Genomic DNA, 24494 nt, shown 5'->3' with positions numbered 1-24494 from the left:
TGCCTCTTTCTCCAATTACTAATTACGAGTGGCAAGAAAGAAAAAAATGTTTTGCTAAAAAAAACGTCCCGTTTTTCCTATTCCAAATTTTGCGCATGTTTTTCCCCCCTCAAACACCCTTTTAAATCGCTTCTGCAAAAGTTTATCAACAGCTGTATCTCATTTCCTGGTACACACTATATTAGTACTAATTTGTTTTGTCATACTTTCCATTCATTCCTAGCGACAATCCGACAATGGGATAGACCCGTGGGTGCGTGAAAAGGGGACACGGAAATGGACTGGTCGAACTAAAATTCCTTATTTTGTCACTATATCAAATACGGCGGCACGCCTACTCACTCATGTCGGACGACTTTCACAGCTTGGAAAGAAACATATAAACGTATATAGGCTTGCCTTACTTAAAGCCCTTAAAAAGGTAGGAAAAATACAAATACTTCACAGACCACACTGTCACACATTTGCTAAACCACTGCTAGAAGAACGATTGCCCTTTCTCTGTCGCTCTATCTCTTTCTGAATATGCTGGTATCGCGTAAATACTTCTAAACCTTGTCTGTGCTTTCTTGTGTATTGTATTTGATTACTTATGCTTACTCAAAATCCACCATTTTTTCCACCGTTCGCGGTTTCACTTTATTTGTTCGCTCTCCAGTGTCTTTTGCTTCAATATCACATTTACTTCAGAACCAAATCAATCTTATTAAACTATCAAAAATTCAAACATTCATACATCTAAAGTCGGTTTAGTTCTGTACGATTATTCGTCTCTGTTCGCACAAAATGAGAACGCCGTTTTTAGCCCGTTTTGGCGGGTGGTTGTGGTGGTGGATGTGGTTTCCTTCTAGTTCTACACCTACAGAAAAATTTGTGTGCATCTAGAACCACCATCGGATTTGATTTTAAACTCCTAGCTTCTCAAACGGTATGCTACATATCATTACGTTCAACGACACTATGAGGTGTTTAGCTTGTAGCGCTACGAACTGTCGCGGAATTTATTCCACATACACACACACCTCTTTCTCTTTATCGTGTTTTATGTTCTCTTTGTTTTGCATTATGCTATGTTTAGTTGGAGTGTCCTTCTTGACAAACATCCCATTCGAATTTGAAAAGGTTTCAAACGATCGTTAGGTAAGAAAAATCTTCCATGAAAGAGGAATTACACGCAAGGTTTCGATAAATTGAAATGAAATGTAGATTTTTGTTCTGCTATTCTGGGAGTTTATAACGTCCGCAGGACGATGCATTGATTTTATCCTTTTTTTCTTGTTTTATCTAGAATGACGATGGCAAACCTACATTCCTACTGTTTAATTGGATTTTTCTTTAAGAAGTTCATTTCGTTACATGTACTAGAACCATTACGGTTCATTTACAACTAGTTCTGTTTTCATGTTTTTTTTTTACCAATGAGCAGTCAGTAATCATTACTCTAACAGATCTATTCTACGGTTTATCTACTTTTAAAGTACCCTTTCCTATGGTTCTGTTTTCTATTTGTTTTCTTTCTTCTTCTGTTGTTACTTGTTCACTTGTATTCCAAACTACGTGAAATTTGATTTGCGTTTATTGTTTTAGAAGTGTTTTCAATCAAGTTTTGCTACTCTATCGTTCACGTTTTGTCACGCGAATGTCTATTAAAGGGAAGGGTAATACTTAACAAATGGCTCAAAACGGCTCGCACAGAATTAGGACAACAATGAAGACGATAAATACCTATTACCAAAAAAACCACCGCTTTCATATTCCACACAGCGTTTTTGCTGGCCGTAAGTCTGTGGATTGATTTTATTTGTATTACAATTTGCTTTTATAAACTTGCTATCGACCCAATTTCCAAAAACAAACAAATTGCCTTGCATTCGAACTCAAGCTAAAGGATAGTGTTGTTTTGCATTGTTTAGGGATGGTGGTTTGCACCATTATTTTGATTATCTGTTATGATTGAACCGTACCAACAATGGGAATAAAATGATTCTAACAACATGTATTTGCATCCGTTTCACCATTGGATCCCTGAGAGGAAACGAATTTTTTTTCTGCTTCTTGCTTAAATATACGTACAATAGCGGAAACAGGAATGAGGATTAATACAAAATAAAAAAAAACTATATGAAACAAAACGAATAAAAGGTGAAATAAAAGTCCGGATAAAAAAGCTGGATAAAAAAGAAAGTTATGCTGCGTATAGTTTAAAGATTGTTTATTTCGTGTCTGTGTGTTGGGGTTTCTTTTTGTCTATCTCCAATAACGTTACTCACATAGCTCGCATCGTTCAGTACATCATTTAATAATAAACATTTTTTTCCTTAACTTAAACATAACTCAAGCCCATAAAACAAATTTCCTATGCGTTATATCAATACTTTTCCATTGATTTACTTTACTAAACTTCCACGCTTAATATTACCAAGGAAGGTGGAATCCAAAAATCTACATAATGACGCGATACGCTGTGATCCACACCTTAGTGAATGATCTTCTTCCAAATAATACCGGTGATCTAATGAGGCTCTATGACGGATAAAACGATCGGGCTACAATGCTGAAGATGGGTAAAAACAAACAAAAATAAACGGATGAACCAACTTAAGCTATATAATCTTCTCAATCGAACAAATACGTGTACGATCTATGTAAAAAATAGTACAGAACATAGTTACGGATTTTCTAAAATCAAGACAAAAGGAATTGGGTATGCTTTAATATGTAGCTTTTGTGGTTTAATCAATCCACCACTAACTCTTCCATGGATGGGGGTTTTATCTCGGTCATATTTTCCACTAAATGCAACATACTGTGTAAAAGATGTGTCGGTGGAAATATAGCCAGCGTGTAGAATTCGTGATAGGTAAATCATTTAGTACATCGTGTTTAGGCCTAGCAGTTCGCTGAACGTTATTGAACGCGTCCCATTTGATGGTTGAGAACGGAGAAAGCAAAAAAACACCTTGTTTACCGACATAAAATTTGGGCCTAATCGTATGTACGCTCGAGAGTGCTGAGGAACAGCAACAATTGCGATAATACAACACATTCTCCGTTTCTCAATTTTCATTCAAGATGTCGAGATGACAAAAATGGAAACAAAACCGAACGTTTGACAACGTTTTCATAAGTCTGTAGCGCAGGTTTTCAGTTTAATTAGATTTAAAATAATGTTTTAACTCAAATATGTGTGAGTCGATAAAAAGATACAACCAATATATGCATGATATCGCGACAGGCGGACAATATCGTCCACGTTCCCTATATCATTTCACCCATCAGTAACAGAGCGTATATTTTTTGTACATCGTGTAAACTAAATTGGTTTTTAAAATAACTGTTGCAATTAAACCACTTTACGTTTTGCTGCAATTTATAGACACTCGCAAAACAAAACAAATACATACGAATTCGGCTTCCTCTCTGCCACTATGCCCTGTGTTCAATAGCAATAGGACGGGATGAACCAAAAAAAAAAACCACATGCATTGGCAAAAGGTGAAACATCAATTTGCGATGTTACGGGTGTATGAATGAAATTTGATCACATCCTTTAGCTTCACTTTGGTTCCCGAGGACAGCAATTGTTTGCGTGGCGCTTCTTTTCTCCTTCTTTGTTTTTCTCATTCCACCGTTGCTAGTGAGAGGCTATCAGTTTCTTTTTTCTCGTCTGCCTTTTTTGCACCGTTTAGCAAATGCAACAATTTGAGGATATCTACTTTTTTGATTTCACTTTCACTATGTTCCGGCATGGCATCTGTTCCTCTCTCTCTCGCTCTTTTGTTTTACCCCATTTCTGTTCTACGATGCGGACACGACCTACATTTCATGTATCGCAGTATTTGCTAAGACTTTTGGCCTTCGTGGCTTTCATTTCTCTCAACCATTTGCTGAAATACTCCACACATCCTTCCTCACCACCCCCAAAAAAGGCTGGATAGTGCCTATCCGTGGCACTGTATTGACTGCCCTTAAGCACGCCCGGTTTTGTGGATGGTGTGTGTGGGTGTGTGGGTGTTTTTTTTGTGTAATTCATCTTCTTCCACTGCGTCTTCTGCTAACCAGCGACGCAGGTAATCACATTAACTACTAACAATAATAACGTATTGCATCTAGGGTTTTACTTTGTCTTAACTCTCATGCTCGGTGCCCATGGTGGCGGTTCGGTTCCGGATGCAAGTAAATACCTTCCACGGTGAAGATGGATAGTTCTAAAATGAAAAGTAAAAGGAGTTAAAATATTCTGGGGTGCGTCATAACCAAGTCTGGGATATATTATTCTATCCGCAAACATACCATCCGGCAGTTCGTATAGCTTTTTTGGCAACGACGCGAAATATCGATGGCGTAGCGCCTCATCCGCGCTTATCCGGTTGTCCGGATTAAGCTGCAGGAACGAGGTCGCCATCGTTTCGCCCTCGTTGATGTCGTACAACCGGGGAAAGCTCAGTCCCAATTTGCGGGGTTTGAAAAAGCCTACAAAAAGGAAAAGAAGTATAGTAATCGTTATATTGGGAGACGATACTCAGGGAACTAGACGAGTCAATCATACCTAGCATTTGTAGCTTATACCCCGGTAAATGCGTTACCCCTGGCCACGTATCCTCCGTCGGTGTGCCGAGAATTTTGAAGATCTTATCCAGCTGATCATAGGTATCGCGAATGCCGGGGAAGGTCGGCATCCCGGTGATCATCTCCACAAAGATGCATCCCACACCCCAGATGTCGAGTGAGGTGGAGTACTCAGTGCTACCGAGCAGCACATCTGCGGAAGAATAAGAATAAAGTTACAACAAAACTCCAATTATCGAAAAAATAAAGTACTTGAAGTCATTTACCTGGAGGCCGGTACCATAGTGTGACGACTTCGTGCGAGTACGTATGACTTGGAACACTCTTAGCACGGGCTAGACCGAAATCGGCCAGCTTTAGCTCACCCATCTCGCTGATGAGGAGATTTTGAGGTTTCACATCGCGATGCAGCACCCTTCGCTTATGGCAATAGGAAAGCCCTCGCAACAGCTGGAACAGGAACAGTCGCACGTTTCGATGATCGAGCCCACCCGGATGTCGTTCCATGTACTGCGACAGGTCCGTATTCTAAAGCGAAAAGAAAGGTGAAAGGACAGATAATCGTTAGTAATGTAAACAAATCAAACAGGAGCAGGAGGTGGATCCTTCCTGCGCCCCTTTTTCTCCCTTTACGACACGATGTACTAATTAGCATGAATAATTAAAACAAAACCTAATGCGCTTGAACTATAGCGTACGAACACATTTTCCTCCCATCGACAAGGACAGTATAATGAGGAGGTTGGTGTTACGCCGAAACCATAAATTACAGTTTCCATCGAAGGCGCCCTTTCCTACTCTTCCCTCTCAAAAGCATGGTTCTCCAGCGCGATTGCTCACAAATACCTGGAAGTACCCATTGCCCTAATTATTAATTTAATTCAATAAATTGCCATTCCCGCTACCAATGTTCGACAGCGAACATACACCGTCCGTTCAACGCTTTTGGCACCCATACAAGTGTTTTCTAGTTTCCTAAATTTGTATCAGTTTCGAGCCGTTCGAAACGACTCCCGGGGCGAAATCTTTCCGAACCGAGCACGCTCATTCGTACAGGATGTTAAAATCAATAAGGGAAACAATTGGGAAGGAAGAACAGGTGCGTGATAAATGGTGTCGTATCAGTACATGTGCATCGAAGAAGTGTGAGCACATGCTCCAGGTCTCCTTCCTGGTAATAGAAGTTGGGACCAAGACAGCATAACACAAGAGGAACGAATACTTGATGCAATCTTGTTGTACTATCCCCATATCCCATTCTCTTTGTTACCAGCTGTAGCCGAAGTTGTAATTTATGTACTCGTTTCCACCTTTACAGCAATTGCTGGGTGTTTCCTTGCTAGAATTTTGTGCATAATACAAGCTGGAAGCAAGATGTACACACAAACAAAACGTGGCCCATTGTTTTCGTGTCCGGGCGGTGAAGCTACACAGCTTACTTACGATGGTTTCTGTTCTACGGGAGTTGGGAAATGGCGTACAAAAAAAAAGCCTTCGGAAAACCTATTGCAATCAGTCTCTGGGAAAACCTAATGCAAGCGTTAAACATTGTACGACGAGTACAGGGAAATCCATACGGAAGGTAAAGGCGGACATCATATCAACGATGAATTATGGGTGTCTCGGCTTGTGTATGTGGGGCAAAACAAAGTTGTTGGTTTTTGTACCAAAACCCCCGATAAACATACCTGCCGCCTCAAGTGAAAAAAGGGACTACCGATTACTGGGAGTGTGCCATGTGGTGTAAACAATTTATGCTTTTTTCCAGTTTGCTAACACTGTTTAATGTGATTTATTGGTGGACAGGAAAACAAACCAATCTGTCAACCGCAGAAATTGAGCAATGGATGTGGTAATAATTGGTGTGTATGAGAGAATAATGAAAACGGAAGGAATTTGTTAACAAGAACGAGCAGTTTATTAGAAGCATTTTAGAATCCGTTTAAAGAGTCGATTAAAAAATAAGTGGAATGCCATTGATATTTTGTGGTAAGTTAGGATAAGGATAATTGAGTGGCCAAAGGAAGACGATTTTGGTTTTAATAAAACAGGGAAATATTAAACGGCAATGTTTTCAATGTTTTGTGTGTGATACTACAACTTCAAGCGAGGTTCTTGGCGTGCCAATTCGTCACTTTCCTTTACTTTATACACTGGCACCACATACACCCTCAAGGGCCGCAATCAGGATCAATCAAATATATAAATTTTGGAAAATTTTTAAGACTAATTGCAACTATATCAAGTACACCAATTAATTGTAAGCCTTTTAAGCCAATAAAGATAAATAATTTGTAGCCAAACAGTGTAAAACACGGTGTCTCAATCAATTCAGACGTAGTAAGATCCTTTTTTCTCTTCCAATTCTACTAATAATGATCGCAAAATGAGGAAAAAAAATTAAACAACAGACAATGTACACCGTTGGCAATTGTTCACAGTCCCAAACTGACGGGACGAGAAACCATTCTGCCATTGCAAAAAAAACAAAAACTACGAAACACGCAGCACCGGCAGTACAATAAATCACACCCGAAAGGAGAGGAAAATTGATGCTGAGCTGAGAAACTGGAGAAGCGCGTCCACGCAGCCCGGGAAAGATCGCTTAGAAATTCATGACGAATTCCCATCCCGACCCCATATTCAGCACCCCATCTGAACACCACACGGTTGCTGTTCCCGCGCCACTGTTGGCACTAAGCTTCCCTTGAGTTTTCCAGTTAGACATTCCCACACCAACGGGGCAGGCAATAAATAAAATTGTACTGAACGATGCCTCCCTTTTGGTGCTCCACCGTGTGGCGCTATTCCCTTCAGAGTGGCGCAAACCCATCATGGCATTCCCGACATACTTCTTCATCCGAAACAACTAAAAAAAACAGAAAAACACGCAACCGAGAAACACGTCTCGTGCTCGTTGAACTAGAAGGAAGCTTTCAGTGGAACGTATGACTTCAACAACTAATAAAAGGTAATAAATAAGTACTAAACCACGGCCGTGTAAGGTTAGAAAATGATCAAATAATACCACCAGATGCTTGAAGTGCGGCTGGCTAACTATCCAATTCCGTTACTTACCACAAACTCGAAGACGAACGTGAGCGTTTCGCGCGTGTGCACGATGTCGTGCAGGGTCACGATGTTCGAATGTTTCAGTTCCTTCAGCAGGGATGCTTCGCGTATGGCCGTGAACGGTGCACCTTCCTCTTCCTGTAACCTGATTTCCTTTAATGCTACCACTTGATTTGTTAAACTGAAACGAGAAAACGAGTAAGAGATAGGGAAAAATTAGCTTCCGCTTTGCAATGCTGCTGTGTGGGTACCATGGTTTGAAGATGAATTACTGTTCACTACCATTCGGACAATAAGTTATGTGTTGTGAGGATTGCCAGCAAAAAAAAAAAAAAAACCAAGCAGACAAAAACGTGCCTAAAGGCGATTCACCCAGTGTCGTTAGCCTTTTATCCGACCTAAATTCGATTAGAACGCTTCAAGATTGATAGCAGCCCGGTTGGGAGATAAATGACGATCACTTTATTTTGCAAAGTGTATGATATTTTCCTGCTCGCTTCGCTCTACAATCGCTGACGGGCTGCCCGAACGAAATTCTTTGCCGGACAAACAACAAAAATACCCTTTTTCTGTCAAAATTTTACAGCTTCACTTGCAATGGAATAAGTTTCCGAAACTTTGGTATTCCCCTAGGTTTTATGTCAAATACAATCCACAAGAAAATTAGTTCTTCATTCTAGTTCCCCTCACTCGCTGCTATTCCAATTCGTAACTTTTGTCGTCTTATGAATTTAGAAAACTTTTGACAGAAATGTCTGCGTAACGACCAAGCATGCTCGCTTTGCCATCTTGTCGCAAAGTTTGTTGCTTAAGGAATGCGATAAAAAATGTCCTGTCCACACAAGACACAGTGGTGATAAAGGTTAGAAAAACCGAGTACCCGAAAACAGTACAAAACAGTAGACAGAAACCAGTTTTGTTGAGGAATTCCGTATAAAGTATGAAGAAAAAAAAACAGCAAACAAAAATACGTACAAATATTCATTCTACCGAAGAAAAGCAGACACAAAGCATCTCTCGAGCAGCAGGTTAAAACTTATCGATTTTCACACACAACCTTTGGGGGCGGGTGGAGCCACCAAGAATGCAAAAGACGAAACAACAAGTATGGAGGAAAGGAAGACGAAATAACGGGAGGGCAAACAATTTCACGAATGTTGCCCTTCGTCTAGTACGAGAGGTAGAAAATGAGAGCAGAAAATGAAGGGATTATATCGTACAACGGTCGGTTGTACCATTTGGCAGCATTCTTCGAACTAACGGCAACATGAAAGAAGTTTTCCCGAAAGGCATCTCGAAGTGTGTCATCGGCTGGCTGCTTTGGGTTTTGACATTGGGCGGCACACGTTTGCGTATGTGTGTGTATGTGTGTGTAGGGGTAGAAAAATTCCGGTGGAAAAAGTCTCCATCGTCAACCCGGCGGCCATCAATGCCGTACGCCATTTGTGGAGATTGCTGCGGCAATGGTGCTTTTGGGGAAGGATCGAAATATGAAACTTGATTGGAACGGTCAAGGGTATTGGGAAACAAAAGGAGAACGATGCTCAACAACTAGGTCACTGGAATACGGTTTTGAAAATTATTTTTTCTACGTTACAAAGATAAAAAAGAGAACAAATTACCAAAGTAAGAATATATGGGTTTTATTTATGAAAAGCAGAGAATTTTTATTATGAAATAAAGAAAAATATATACAAGAAAGAGTAAAAGAAGAAATATTATAAAGAATCTTCAAATATCATCGAAATGAACCCTGAAAGTACCATAATAATTTCAAAATCAACAAAACAAAATCTGATTTGAATATTGTTTACTTTATCAAAGAAGTTAAGAGCAATACAACAAAAGACACGCCAATTCGGAACAAAAGCAACACGATTCTATGATTAGAATTTCGATCAAAACCAACCTCATTTGCACGACTAATCGTTTAATACCGTCCTCTACTTTCATTTCCAATTAATCCTACCACACTGCTTACCTTCCTTAGAATAATACACTGAGACGACACGAACGCACAACATCATTGACCAAAAACGCAGTCAATTTCATCCATCCGATGGACTAATAATCATTGTTAAAAGCATCAGCACACGGTGGCGAAGTAACAAACAAAACAACGCCAAAAACGAACTTCGATTTTCCAAAGATAAACTTGGCAAACCAAACCTTGTCCTTGGATTCCGATGTGAATCAGACGAATGTCATTCAAGGATTAAGCGACTTATTGTTGCTTTCATTTTCGGTGAGAATGCCCGTGATCGACGTTAAAGAAGCGATCAACTTCCTCCCCCCAACCCCCCCGGTTCACTATTGTTTATGATCCATTCGATGCACTAATCCTTGCGAGAGCGTTTCGTCGAGTGCTAAGGGTAGGATTAGGAAGCTAGCCCAACTGCCGGACTCTGGCTCACTGTTTTGCTGGTAATCGGGTTTTTGGGGAAGTAATCAACAGGAACACATCTCCCAGTTGGTAGGCTTTTCGAGACGCCATCGTTAACGCCGTTGTAGTGGAATTCGACGCCATTACGTTAGTCTGCCTTCTCTCTGACTGGCTTTTGGGGATTGGCTGGAGAGTTGCGAGGCGTTCGAGGCGAGCAGATTGTGAGGAGTTGACAAGCCATTATCATCCAACCGTTATACGGTTTCGATGGCTTTCTCGCTAGATCGAAAGATGCTTTAAGGATGCGAAACAACAAATGATTCTTTTGTTTCTCCATTCGTCGTCGTCTTTGTTTTCGGTTTCGGTGAGAACATGAGAATCCTGTCGTCTTGGTGAATCGAAAAGCACGTAACGAAGGCAACAAAATTAATTTGAACCATTTTCGGACGAGGCGGTTAGGAGGTTCTGTGGCTAGCCGGGCCGGGGAAGTTGTTTTTGTTATTCTCTCTCGAACTCTCGATTACGTTGTCGCCGTTGTGAGGTAAAGAAATTCTGTGCGTCGTTAATGTCCTTCACTAGAGCATGGAAAACAAGCTTGTCCCTCTTTGCCATTAATAAAGTTCATGATTTGATGTGCTATTTACGGGTCGAAGTCATAATTCCCATATTCAACGGAAAAATTCTATCACAAATCATTTACTGTCGGAAAACAATGCTTTTGGTGCCTGTCCTTCCCTTTGTCAGCCTTTTGTTAAAAAATCCAAATGAACAATCACCTTTCTTAATGATGGAATTTTCAGCTCACCATAATTCCATGTTGAAAAGAATGAGGAAATAAATCGGTATCCCTAGAAGCAGTAGTACAATTTTCTTTCTAAGAAAGTTTTCTTAGGCTTTTTGCAAGATTTTCGGGGAGAGATTAATAGTTTGGATTGATTGTTCTTGCATGATGCTAACATTAAAATTCTGATTATCCATTGCTTCACCAGAGAAGGCAATGATCCGTTGAATGGCGTAAATCATCAAGGACTTACAGAATGGGAACCCACATTAAGCGTGTCTGAACTGACCGGCTGCCGTTCGTAGGATGGAACTGTCATTAATCACTTCAAGTAAGGTCGTTATAGGACCAGTTTCATTGTACGCTTTTTCAAGAATTTCGGTTCGGCAATAAAACAAGTGGAAGGAAAAATCGATCGAATCGAGCATGGTTTACCACGGGTCGGAGTCAATGCCGATTCTGATGCAACCGACTACGAGTCGAGGCATGAAATGTATAGTGATGGGTCATCACTACTTTCCACTAGCATAGGGTCAATATACACTCTCTAGTGTGAACACTGAGTTAGAGTGAGTGAGTGAGTTTAATCCCTCACGTGAAGAGACACAGAGAGTGAGTGAGTTGAAAGGCAAAAGAGTGAGTCACTAGTCGGTGCAGAAAATGAATGAGTTGAAACGAAAAAACGAGTACTCAAAGAACTAGTTTAGAGCATTATTTTTTAAGAACCTCAAAAGAGTGAGTAAAATATTTAATCTCTTTCACTCTCTGAAAGAACTCTCACTTAGAATGCGTCAATCAAATGGGTAAATAACAATAAAAACAAATTTTTTCTCCTTTAAGAACTACAATAAAATCGACGTAAAACGCTATAAATTTGATTTTATAAATAATTAGCATCATATATTTGTGTGTAATATTTGTCCCCTTAGAAAGATTTATTCACCTAATTCGTTTCATCCACATCACTCCAGAAATGCGTATCATAAAACTGAACCATTTATCCATTCAGTTCCTCGAAGCCACTCGTACGTTTTTGAAACAAACCCTTCTGTTTAGTTTCGATCAAAAGTTCCCAATGAAACGATGAAAGGAAAACTATAAAACAAGGGCCAATCTTACGGAAAAGTGTCGCTACGTTTCGAGGCAAAGTTTTTGGCACCCGCAAGAGACAATGTTTTTCTTTTTTTGCTTCTTTTCTTCCATTGCCGTTCGCTTCCTTTAAACACAATAAACTTTATCGCTCGCAAAATGGCAAACCACCCTGCGTGATGGAAGGGGGAACCCTCTTTTATGTGGAAGAATGAAAAAAAAAAAGAGGAAGCCAATTTCAACATTATGCGGTTTGTTGCAGCAGCAGCAGCAGCAGCAAACTTTGGCAACTTTTTGCCTTGATTGTGGTGCTGTCTCTTCATCCGTATCATCCGTGCTGCGGGTGACCATTTTTGCGTGAGGAATATCAAACGAGCGCTAACGGGAAAACTAAATCGTTGAGAAAATGATGGTCGATAGTCGAAGGGCACGAACGACGAATACTGAATGTTTCCGGATGTAGATTGACGTCGATATTGGATACCGTTCTTGGAAGGAGAACCGCAGCATACAAACACAATCGTTCGTTTGTGTTGTTTAGTTATACGATTGAAATATTTCGATTCGTTTGTTTGGTGATGATGATTTCGAAAAACAAACACAAAGCACTAGGGCAAGGTCAATGCAGTAATTGTAAGGATGAAAAAAGAAAATTCAGCATCAAACACACCGAAACATTTGGTTTGAGAACGTTTGAGTTCGATCATAAAACTGGACCCACCGTCGTATCAAAGATTTCAGATGGACGTGCTTCTGCTTGACAAAGCGAATATTTATCACCCTAGTGAACGTGTTGTCTGTTGAGGTGATTGCAAAATGTTCTCCATTTTTATTGATCTTTTCACTCAATCGTACAATGCGTTAGCGCGTCGAACACTTTCCCGAAGCGTTACATGGCGTGGGGATTCTTCAAAGAAGTTGCATCTAAAAACGATTTATGATACTTTTTTTTTGTTTCTGTTTGTGGTGAAACAGCTCTTTAATGTACAGCATGGAACATTGTTTTTTTCCTTATGCTTCTTGTGTTAAAATTTATGCGCTTGGAATAAAGATTTATTGTTTGTTTTTTCTACTTGAGAGTTGCTGTAGTTCGGAAAAACTCTTCTATATGGCGTAGACATCACAAAACTAGATAAAGCGGCAGGCAAGCTACATCAAATGATACTCGTGAGAATAGAATGAAACATAACACGAAGCGTAAGCATAATTTATGAAGTTTCATCGAAATAAGCTATATTTTACGAATCATCAAACGGGTAGAAATATACAACAATAAGCGAAAGAGTAATATTTATTTTATAAACCTTTATGAAAGGTGAATACTTTAGCAGACAAATAAAATATTTTTACAATTTTTATTACAAATTCCATATCAGTATTGGAAAATTGTTTCATTTTGTCAACAATTTTCCAAGCGCAGAGCTATCGATTTTAGTAGCACACATAGAGTGACATTCTTTCAATCGACATATTTTCGACATTGTTATCAAGAAATTGTCAAAAACAAAACAAAAAACTCATCTCTTCGTGCCAGTAGCGACACACGCATAGCAATAGCCGAATCAAGTTGCCAAGTTTCCTCGTAGCCTTCGTTTTATGGAGGTCGATTTTCATAAATAATGCAATAAAATTTAAATTTCTTTATGACCGCTTTCACTGTTCGCTGGATACAGGGCTATTGGCTTGCCCTATCTTCTTTTTTTTTGGTTTTGTTTCCTCAATTGCCCTTTACCGAATGTCCCATGGGAAGTATTCCGGGTGGACAAATATCGTTGGCAAATTGTCCAGGATTAGGCCTGGAATACGTGCTCATGTCACCGTGTGCGACGGTATAACTACTAGAGCCTTTTGGGACGGTTGGCCGTGGAAAAGATTGGTTGTTATACGTGTAAAGATGTGCGGGAAAGGATGACAAAATGTGTACGCATTGTTTTTTTTATCGTTCCCGTGTATGGGGGCAGGATGAAATGACGAGAAAACTCGTTGTATTTTTAAGAGGTAATTGATTTTCCATTAAACTGAATCAAAATGGGGACGATTTTTTTTTGTTCGGTTTTATGATGGAATTTGTTATAGTGACACGCACATAACTTTGTCCTTTTTTTCTCTTTTGATGTGATAAATATTGAGTAGTTGGGAACAGTGTGCGAAAATAAAACATATAAAAAGAACGAAACAACGAAAGTAATAACTTGATTGGCATACTTACTTGCTATAACCCTTAAATACCGTTGCGTAGGATCCTTCACCGAGTTGCTCTAGTTTAATGTAAGCATCTGATTTGCCGAATGGCGAGTCACCCTGCAAATGAAAAAATAAATAAATACATAAAAATAAAATAACTTCTCTGTTGTAAAATTGTTTCATAAAATGTTTTAAAGTCTTTTGTAAAAAATTTCATAAGAAATTTTAAAACAATTCAACTTCATGGAGACGCCTGGTGTTTCATAGTCCGAATAAGAAAAGAAAGTATTTCGTGGAATAAAAGTGAATAAAGTTTAAAAAAACATGAGGCAATAGTTTCGCCATTCTTATGTTGCCCAAAGAAAATCGAGAAACCTTACAGTATGGTCAGCAGTAGCGAAGATACATAAAAAATGTAAAGTTCAACCTTCCAGCGGAGCATGATGAAACTTTTAGTACTATCGTTGGACAGAAAGGTTTAAGGCGGAAACGTTTGTAAAGGTTTTTTCAGCGGAACAACAAAAAAACATATCACGTAAAGCTTCAAAACCATGGATGTGGTAAGCATCCATATAGCTTGTGATATTAAATAACGAATCGTAGTCGTTGAAGTGTAGGCTTCTAATTGATGATCGAATTTATTGTTTTCGCTTATTTATAACCTAACTAAGTGTTGCGCAACATAGCGTCATGTTGCGCCCTGAGCGAGGTGCCTGGAGACAGCGGTGATTGCAATAATCGATACGCAAGCAAAACACCTAGCGTGCGAATTGTCGACTTGCAATTCGGTGTTCATCGGCAACTTGATCGGTCTGCGGCTATCGTGAGAACGAGTCGATCGATGCGTCCATCGATCAGCTCGCAGGTCAACGTTTAGAGCAACCGCGTTCAAGGTTGCTTACACCTTCCCCCTTTTGAAAAGGTCTTTTTGTTATCATCTCCAAACACCTTTCTCTTACATTTTTCTAAACCTGTTGTCGTAGCTACTTATCATAAGTATAATTATATTCTAGAGAAACATGAAATATAGAAATGAAAAATAGTAGTTGTATCGGAGGAGAATCGAATACGAATATTAAAAAACCGTTGAATCCTATTTTACCTAATAATATATATATTTATATTTTTAATGGTATCTCGCCCCTCCCTTTTTTTTGTATTCATTATATTATTTTATTAATCTATTTGAATGCACCTTTTGCATTTCATTAGTCAATTTATTTTTGATTGTTGCGTTAGGATATTCCATCAGGGTAACCTCGAATGGTCCCTCATATACACTATCTAGTTTTCTTCTACTTTCCTTTTTTATCCAAACCGTGTCGCCCTTGGATAGATTTAACGAATTTGCTTCTGCGCTTTGTTTGGTATTGCGGGTCACTTTAGCTCTTTCGAGTGATATCCTAGTGTTCATTATTGCTGATTGTATTTTGAATTTCAGTTCGGTGAAATATGAATCATAGTCATAGATCGGTTCTAGGTTATTGCAGTTTTGTATTGCTTGTGGTATGTTTGCTGGCTTGCCAAATATTAACTCAAAAGGTGAGTACTGATGTGTGGAGTGTGGAGTTGTGTTATAACAGAAAACGTAGTATGGTAACCAACTGTCCCAATCATCTTGTGTTTCATTAACAAATTGTCGTAAATATTCGTTTAAACAACGATGGTTCCGTTCAAGACTTCCCATTGTTTCTGGATGGTATGCGGTGGAGAAGTTTTGTTGAATATTAAGGAGTTTACAAATATCTTTGAATAATTCGTTCTTATACTCTGTCCCTAGATCTGTCTTGATGGTTAAAGGACAGCCATGAATCAGGATACAGTTTTCCACAAATGCTTTTGCTAATGTTTTTGCTTGTTTATCAGGAATGGGAACAACTATTATGAATTTGGATAATTCGCATTGAGCAGTCAAAGCATAACGATTTCCATCAACGGATTTCGTAAACGGTCCGATGGTGTCAATAGATACGACATCAAATGGTTGAACTGGTGTCGTTGTTTTAACAAACGCTTCTTTAGTTTTTTGCGTGTATTTGTTTTGTTTACATTGTGTGCATTTTTTAACATAATTGTTAATAGTTGTTTTCATATTAGGCCAATAATAAGAACTTCTCAATTTTTTTTGAAGTCTTGATGTACCAACGTGTCCTCCCGAAGGGGTATCGTGGTTTTCCGCTATAATTTTGTCAATTTCTTTTTTGCATGTTATAATTTGTGCTGGGGTGTACAATATTATGTCGACAAATTTAAGCACTTGATTACAAATTGTTTAGAACAATTGTTTATCTATCAGGGCAAAAACAATGTTGTTATTTGCAATTGCTAATTGTTTGATTTTCAGGGTTTTGGCCATTTCGTCAATGCTGCGTACATATTCTTTTAAATCAAAACTTTTTAATGCATAAGGAAATTGCGCTTGAGCAAAGGCCTTTTTCACATTTTTTGTCATTATTTTTACGTATAGGTCATTGTTTTGGGTTGTAAACACCAGTTTTGGCATGTTAAATGCATCAATGTTATTGATCGAGTCATACGCCTTGAGTTGATCAATCTCGCTAGGCGTCGACTTCTGGTTTTCCCAGCTTGGTTTTGGTTTCGTCATTGACCTCGTTTGCACTGGGAGGAGGGAAATGTTTGAAAGTTTTTCTGAGTCTATATTAATACGTGATAGAGCGTCAGGCCCGACATTTTCTTTTCCCTTCACGTATTCGATCTCAAAATCGAATTCTTCCAAATCAATTCTAATCCTAGTCAATTTTGACGACGGATCTTTCATTGAGAACAAGTACACTAAAGGTCGATGATCGGTTCTTACTGTGAACCGTCTGCCATATAAGTATGGCCGAAAGTATGTTATTGCCCAGTGAATCGCGATTAATTCCTGCTCTATAGTTGACTTATTTCTTTCGCCATTGGTAAAAGTTCTACTTGCATACGCGATTGGTAGGTCAATATTGCCGTGTGGTTGGGATAATACCGCACCACATGCGTTTTTCGACGCATCCGTGCTTAACACGAACCTTTTGTTAAAGTCGGGAAATTGTAGAATTTGTGGCGAAACCAGTTTCTCTTTAAGTGTACGAAACGCTACTTCACATTCGTTACTCCAGACGAAGTTGGCATTCTTTTTTTGTAGGGAGTTAAGTGGTAAAGCTATTTCAGAAAAATATGGTATAAATCTACGATAGTAATTGCAAAATGCAACGAACCTTCGTACGTCGTCGGAATTTTCTGGTGTAGGAAAATTTTTTATGATACTATATTTGGACTTGTCTGGTAGGATACCGTTTTGTGAAATGTGATGGCCTAAATATGTAACTTCAGAACAGAAAAATTTACATTTTTCTGGGTTAAGTTTCAAATTAAACTTCCGAAGTTTTATGAACACCTCCTCTAAATTTTTTAGATGATGTCTTATTGAACATCCTAATACGATGATATCATCTATGTATAGGAATGCGCATTCCGGAGATAGTCCACTCAGTGCTATTGTCATCATCCTTTGGAAACTATTTGGCGAAATATTTAGTCCAAAGGGTAATCGGTTAAATTCAAAATGACCATTATCGGTGGAAAATGCCGTATATTTCTTTGATTTTGTGTCAATTTCAATCTGATGAAAACCTGACATTAAATCAAGCGTGGAAAAAAATTTTGCTCTACCAAGTTGGTCTAAAATGTCGTCAATTCTTGGTAATGGGAACTTGTCTGCCGAAATCTTTTTATTTAGTTGTCTGAAGTCGACAACCAACCGCCATTTTTTTTCATTGGTTGTTGATTTTTTGGGCACCAACAATATTGGAGAATTATAAGGCGATATTGACGGTTGAATTATTTTGTCATTCAGCATTTTCTCTACTTGTCGATTAATTTCGGATTTATGTGCCTGGGGGGTTCTGTAGTTTTTAATGTAGGTCGGTACATTATCATTTAAATTTATTACCTGTTTGTAAAAGTTATTGTGCGTGAGGGTATCGCCTTTTAGCGCAAAAATATCATTGTATTTTGCACATAGTTCGGTCAAACCTTGCTGGTAATCACTCGGTATGCGATCGAGTTTCAATTCAGAGAAAAGTTTTGCCTCCCGATTTGTTTTATTAATTGAGTCGAACGTATAGATATCGTAATTTTTAAGGGGAACTAGAGACTTAGGAAATTTTTTGTCAACAAATGCGTAATTTTCTGTTGTATTGATAAATTTTACTATTTTGCAACTATTGTTCATAATAGAATTTGCACAAAAAACTCCTGGGACGATCTCGTCGGAGATTAGCAAATAATCTTCTGTCAATTTGTCTGTATCGACATGCTTTATTACCTCACATCGTGGTGGTAGAATAAATTTGCCTTCGATATTATCTTCAATTGGAATATAAACCTTATCAGAGTTGAAATATCCTGACAGTAACCAAGTGTCATAATTAATTGTGCACCGGTATTTACGCAAGAAATCACGTCCTAATATACCATCGGTTGGAATTGGAAACGTTGAATCCATGACTTGGAATTTATGTTTTATTGTAAAGTTATTTGGAAGAACTATTTCCGTTGAAAGTGATCCTATGGTTTTTACTGGTAACGTATTTATTCCAGTAAAAGATAAAATTTCATCTGTATTGATAATAGATGATAATTGATTTATACTATTGGATTTTACGAGCGAAAGCTCGGCCCCTGTGTCTACTAATAGAGTACATTTGTGGTTGTAGAGTCCTAGTTGCACTTGGATGAAATTTGTACAGCTAGTGTTGATATTGAAACAATTTTTAACAACATCTGGTTGGTTATTGGTTATTGTTGTTCGGGTGTTTGTGACGATTCGGTGCCCCCAACTGTTATTTGCTGGGGGACCTGCCCGTTTTCCGTCTGAGCATAGAGCAGATTGGCTCTACCTTGACTCATAGCTCTTCCTTGGAAATTATTCCACAAACGTCCACGTTGGTTTGAATAACCTCTATTCCTTCCTCTTACATTACGGTCTTCATAGTTGTTGTTGTAATAATTTCGCTGTACATTGGGCCGACGGTAATTATAGCTTCCCCGTCCTCGTCCTCTATTGAACAAACTGAAGACTTGGGCAGGTTGCTCACTCTGTAACTCGTTCACTTTCTGTATTGCCTTTTGTATAGAATCGAAATCATTTGCTTTTAAAATGATTCTCGTTTCTGTGTTGGGTGCAGCGTTAATTAATGCGTCTACTCCCGCTTTGGTTGCCATTTTAGATGCTTGGCCTGGTGGGATTTGGCTATCAATATACAGCGACGTGAGCTTTTGAGTAAGGGCCTCTACTTCATTACAGAATTTTTGTTGATCTCCTTTGTTCTTTGTAGATTTTAATTTTGCTACCAAAGATTCTGGAGTTTCCAAACTTTTGCAAGCCTGTTTTACTGCTGTCGCTAAATCCGCAAGATTTTGTGGATTAGATGATAAAGCAAATCGTGCTCTACCATTTAATCTAGTTTTGACGAATTTGATAGCAGTAGCAATGTGCTGCTGCGGAGTTATATCCTGAAGTAGACTGACAGAATCTAAGAACGAATCTAATCCTTCCGGGGAACCATCGTAACTCTGTATTAACGATGTTGCTGTTTTTATGTCAAATGGGGTCTCTGATGGGGGTGACATGGTTACCGTATTACGTTTTTCTATGTATTGCTCTTCTTGTAATTTACGAGAAATAATTTCTTTGATTTGGAAGTTTGTTTCACGGGAAAGTTTAATGAGAAAGTCTAAATGATTTCTAGGTATATCTTTTTCGTTAGTTATTAGTTGTCTTTCAATTTCTTCAAAAAGTTTTATAGAATAATTTAATTTTGCCTCTAGTGTTTCGGGTCGGAATCTCTTATATATCGATTTTTTAAGGTTGTTTAAAATTTTAACGAGTGTTTGAACGTCATCTTCGATTATTTCTAACATTTGTTAATGATTAGTTTAGGGCTCACGTGCAATATTCATAGAAAGGGTCCTTGTTGTGGTTGTCCGATAGTTGAACAGCTGCTTGTCCGTTCATTCCGCCGCGTTGCTATCACAGGGTCAGGTTCAGGGTCTCCTTCACTGGTCACTTTTATACTTTGCTGGATGGCTGGAACCGAAACTGCACTTCAGGGTGTTCTTCACTCGTCACTTTCATCCTTTGCTGGATGGCTGGAACCGGAACTGCACTTCAGGATTTTAGAATAAAAATGTACGGGTTTCTTTTTCACTTGTCACTATCATCTTTTGCTGGATGGCTGGAACCGAAACTGCACTTCAGGGTCTGTGATTCACTATCTCATTAAAAGATTCACTATCTCAGATTTCTCTGAGGTCTGCCACGGTTCTTGCTGCTTTAATAGCTTGACGCTTGCTATTTTCTTTATACATTCTGTACAATGTAATTGCCAGATGTATGGCCACTATTGCGAGAATGATTAAAATTTTGTTCTCGTGATCATGGTGCAATTCTTCATGCACATCCAGTTGATTCAGGATTTGCACCTGCGGATCACCCGAATTTTGCAACACTTTCGACTGCTTTTTACCCATCGTGCGTTTTGTGGGGTCTCACTAAAGCTAAGTCTCACTAGGGATTGATCCTCTCAACACTGGCCGTTCACTTTATCACTTTTTGTTACACTGTCACGGTCGCCATGTGGTAAGCATCCATATAGCTTGTGATATTAAATAACGAATCGTAGTCGTTGAAGTGTAGGCTTCTAATTGATGATCGAATTTATTGTTTTCGCTTATTTATAACCTAACTAAGTGTTGCGCAACATAGCGTCATGTTGCGCCCTGAGCGAGGTGCCTGGAGACAGCGGTGATTGCAATAATCGATACGCAAGCAAAACACCTAGCGTGCGAATTGTCGACTTGCAATTCGGTGTTCATCGGCAACTTGATCGGTCTGCGGCTATCGTGAGAACGAGTCGATCGATGCGTCCATCGATCAGCTCGCAGGTCAACGTTTAGAGCAACCGCGTTCAAGGTTGCTTACACCTTCCCCCTTTTGAAAAGGTCTTTTTGTTATCATCTCCAAACACCTTTCTCTTACATTTTTCTAAACCTGTTGTCGTAGCTACTTATCATAAGTATAATTATATTCTAGAGAAACATGAAATATAGAAATGAAAAATAGTAGTTGTATCGGAGGAGAATCGAATACGAATATTAAAAAACCGTTGAATCCTATTTTACCTAATAATATATATATTTATATTTTTAATGGTATCTCGCCCCTCCCTTTTTTTTGTATTCATTATATTATTTTATTAATCTATTTGAATGCACCTTTTGCATTTCATTAGTCAATTTATTTTTGATTGTTGCGTTAGGATATTCCATCAGGGTAACCTCGAATGGTCCCTCATATACACTATCTAGTTTTCTTCTACTTTCCTTTTTTATCCAAACCGTGTCGCCCTTGGATAGATTTAACGAATTTGCTTCTGCGCTTTGTTTGGTATTGCGGGTCACTTTAGCTCTTTCGAGTGATATCCTAGTGTTCATTATTGCTGATTGTATTTTGAATTTCAGTTCGGTGAAATATGAATCATAGTCATAGATCGGTTCTAGGTTATTGCAGTTTTGTATTGCTTGTGGTATGTTTGCTGGCTTGCCAAATATTAACTCAAAAGGTGAGTACTGATGTGTGGAGTGTGGAGTTGTGTTATAACAGAAAACGTAGTATGGTAACCAACTGTCCCAATCATCTTGTGTTTCATTAACAAATTGTCGTAAATATTCGTTTAAACAACGATGGTTCCGTTCAAGACTTCCCATTGTTTCTGGATGGTATGCGGTGGAGAAGTTTTGTTGAATATTAAGGAGTTTACAAATATCTTTGAATAATTCGTTCTTATACTCTGTCCCTAGATCTGTCTTGATGGTTAAAGGACAGCCATGAATCAGGATACAGTTTTCCACAAATGCTTTTGCTAATGTTTTTGCTTGTTTATCAGGAATGGGAACAACTATTATGAATTTGGATAATTCGCATTGAGCAGTCAAAGCATAACGATTTCCATCAACGGATTTCGTAAACGGTCCGATGGTGTCAATAGATACGACATCAAATGGTTGAACTGGTGTCGTTGTTTTAACAAACGCTTCTTTAGTTTTTTGCGTGTATTTGTTTTGTTTACATTGTGTGCATTTTTTAACATAATTGTTAATAGTTGTTTTCATATTAGGCCAATAATAAGAACTTCTCAATTTTTTTTGAAGTCTTGATGTACCAACGTGTCCTCCCGAAGGGGTATCGTGGTTTTCCGCTATAATTTTGTCAATTTCTTTTTTGCATGTTATAATTTGTGCTGGGGTGTACAATATTATGTCGACAAATTTAAGCACTTGATTACAAATTGTTTAGAACAATTGTTTATCTATCAGGGCAAAAACAATGTTGTTATTTGCAATTGCTAATTGTTTGATTTTCAGGGTTTTGGCCATTTCGTCAATGCTGCGTACATATTCTTTTAAATCAAAACTTTTTAATGCATAAGGAAATTGCGCTTGAGCAAAGGCCTTTTTCACATTTTTTGTCATTATTTTTACGTATAGGTCATTGTTTTGGGTTGTAAACACCAGTTTTGGCATGTTAAATGCATCAATGTTATTGATCGAGTCATACGCCTTGAGTTGATCAATCTCGCTAGGCGTCGACTTCTGGTTTTCCCAGCTTGGTTTTGGTTTCGTCATTGACCTCGTTTGCACTGGGAGGAGGGAAATGTTTGAAAGTTTTTCTGAGTCTATATTAATACGTGATAGAGCGTCAGGCCCGACATTTTCTTTTCCCTTCACGTATTCGATCTCAAAATCGAATTCTTCCAAATCAATTCTAATCCTAGTCAATTTTGACGACGGATCTTTCATTGAGAACAAGTACACTAAAGGTCGATGATCGGTTCTTACTGTGAACCGTCTGCCATATAAGTATGGCCGAAAGTATGTTATTGCCCAGTGAATCGCGATTAATTCCTGCTCTATAGTTGACTTATTTCTTTCGCCATTGGTAAAAGTTCTACTTGCATACGCGATTGGTAGGTCAATATTGCCGTGTGGTTGGGATAATACCGCACCACATGCGTTTTTCGACGCATCCGTGCTTAACACGAACCTTTTGTTAAAGTCGGGAAATTGTAGAATTTGTGGCGAAACCAGTTTCTCTTTAAGTGTACGAAACGCTACTTCACATTCGTTACTCCAGACGAAGTTGGCATTCTTTTTTTGTAGGGAGTTAAGTGGTAAAGCTATTTCAGAAAAATATGGTATAAATCTACGATAGTAATTGCAAAATGCAACGAACCTTCGTACGTCGTCGGAATTTTCTGGTGTAGGAAAATTTTTTATGATACTATATTTGGACTTGTCTGGTAGGATACCGTTTTGTGAAATGTGATGGCCTAAATATGTAACTTCAGAACAGAAAAATTTACATTTTTCTGGGTTAAGTTTCAAATTAAACTTCCGAAGTTTTATGAACACCTCCTCTAAATTTTTTAGATGATGTCTTATTGAACATCCTAATACGATGATATCATCTATGTATAGGAATGCGCATTCCGGAGATAGTCCACTCAGTGCTATTGTCATCATCCTTTGGAAACTATTTGGCGAAATATTTAGTCCAAAGGGTAATCGGTTAAATTCAAAATGACCATTATCGGTGGAAAATGCCGTATATTTCTTTGATTTTGTGTCAATTTCAATCTGATGAAAACCTGACATTAAATCAAGCGTGGAAAAAAATTTTGCTCTACCAAGTTGGTCTAAAATGTCGTCAATTCTTGGTAATGGGAACTTGTCTGCCGAAATCTTTTTATTTAGTTGTCTGAAGTCGACAACCAACCGCCATTTTTTTTCATTGGTTGTTGATTTTTTGGGCACCAACAATATTGGAGAATTATAAGGCGATATTGACGGTTGAATTATTTTGTCATTCAGCATTTTCTCTACTTGTCGATTAATTTCGGATTTATGTGCCTGGGGGGTTCTGTAGTTTTTAATGTAGGTCGGTACATTATCATTTAAATTTATTACCTGTTTGTAAAAGTTATTGTGCGTGAGGGTATCGCCTTTTAGCGCAAAAATATCATTGTATTTTGCACATAGTTCGGTCAAACCTTGCTGGTAATCACTCGGTATGCGATCGAGTTTCAATTCAGAGAAAAGTTTTGCCTCCCGATTTGTTTTATTAATTGAGTCGAACGTATAGATATCGTAATTTTTAAGGGGAACTAGAGACTTAGGAAATTTTTTGTCAACAAATGCGTAATTTTCTGTTGTATTGATAAATTTTACTATTTTGCAACTATTGTTCATAATAGAATTTGCACAAAAAACTCCTGGGACGATCTCGTCGGAGATTAGCAAATAATCTTCTGTCAATTTGTCTGTATCGACATGCTTTATTACCTCACATCGTGGTGGTAG

General features: G+C 38.4%; 1 protein-coding gene across 2 annotated transcripts in view; it reads right to left on the bottom strand.

Annotated features, from left to right (window-relative positions):
• Window positions 1-3309: 3309 nt before the first annotated feature.
• LOC125772241 (cyclin-dependent kinase 14) overlaps window positions 3310-24494 on the bottom strand; it is a 124908-nt gene continuing 103723 nt past the window's right edge. For both annotated transcript variants that reach the window (XM_049443716.1, XM_049443718.1), the window contains exons 5-10: window positions 14104-14195; window positions 7648-7822; window positions 4836-5097; window positions 4550-4762; window positions 4294-4473; window positions 3310-4208 (exon numbers count right to left, since the gene is read on the bottom strand). In XM_049443716.1, the coding sequence (XP_049299673.1) occupies window positions 4135-4208; window positions 4294-4473; window positions 4550-4762; window positions 4836-5097; window positions 7648-7822; window positions 14104-14195 (996 nt within the window). In that variant the 3' untranslated portion in view covers window positions 3310-4134. The remainder of the gene's footprint in view (window positions 4209-4293; window positions 4474-4549; window positions 4763-4835; window positions 5098-7647; window positions 7823-14103; window positions 14196-24494) is intronic.

The sequence above is a fragment of the Anopheles funestus genome, chromosome 3RL (genome assembly GCF_943734845.2).
Source record: "Anopheles funestus chromosome 3RL, idAnoFuneDA-416_04, whole genome shotgun sequence".
Taxonomy (NCBI): domain Eukaryota; kingdom Metazoa; phylum Arthropoda; class Insecta; order Diptera; family Culicidae; genus Anopheles; species Anopheles funestus.
This window is presented reverse-complemented; position numbering and strand designations above follow the sequence as displayed.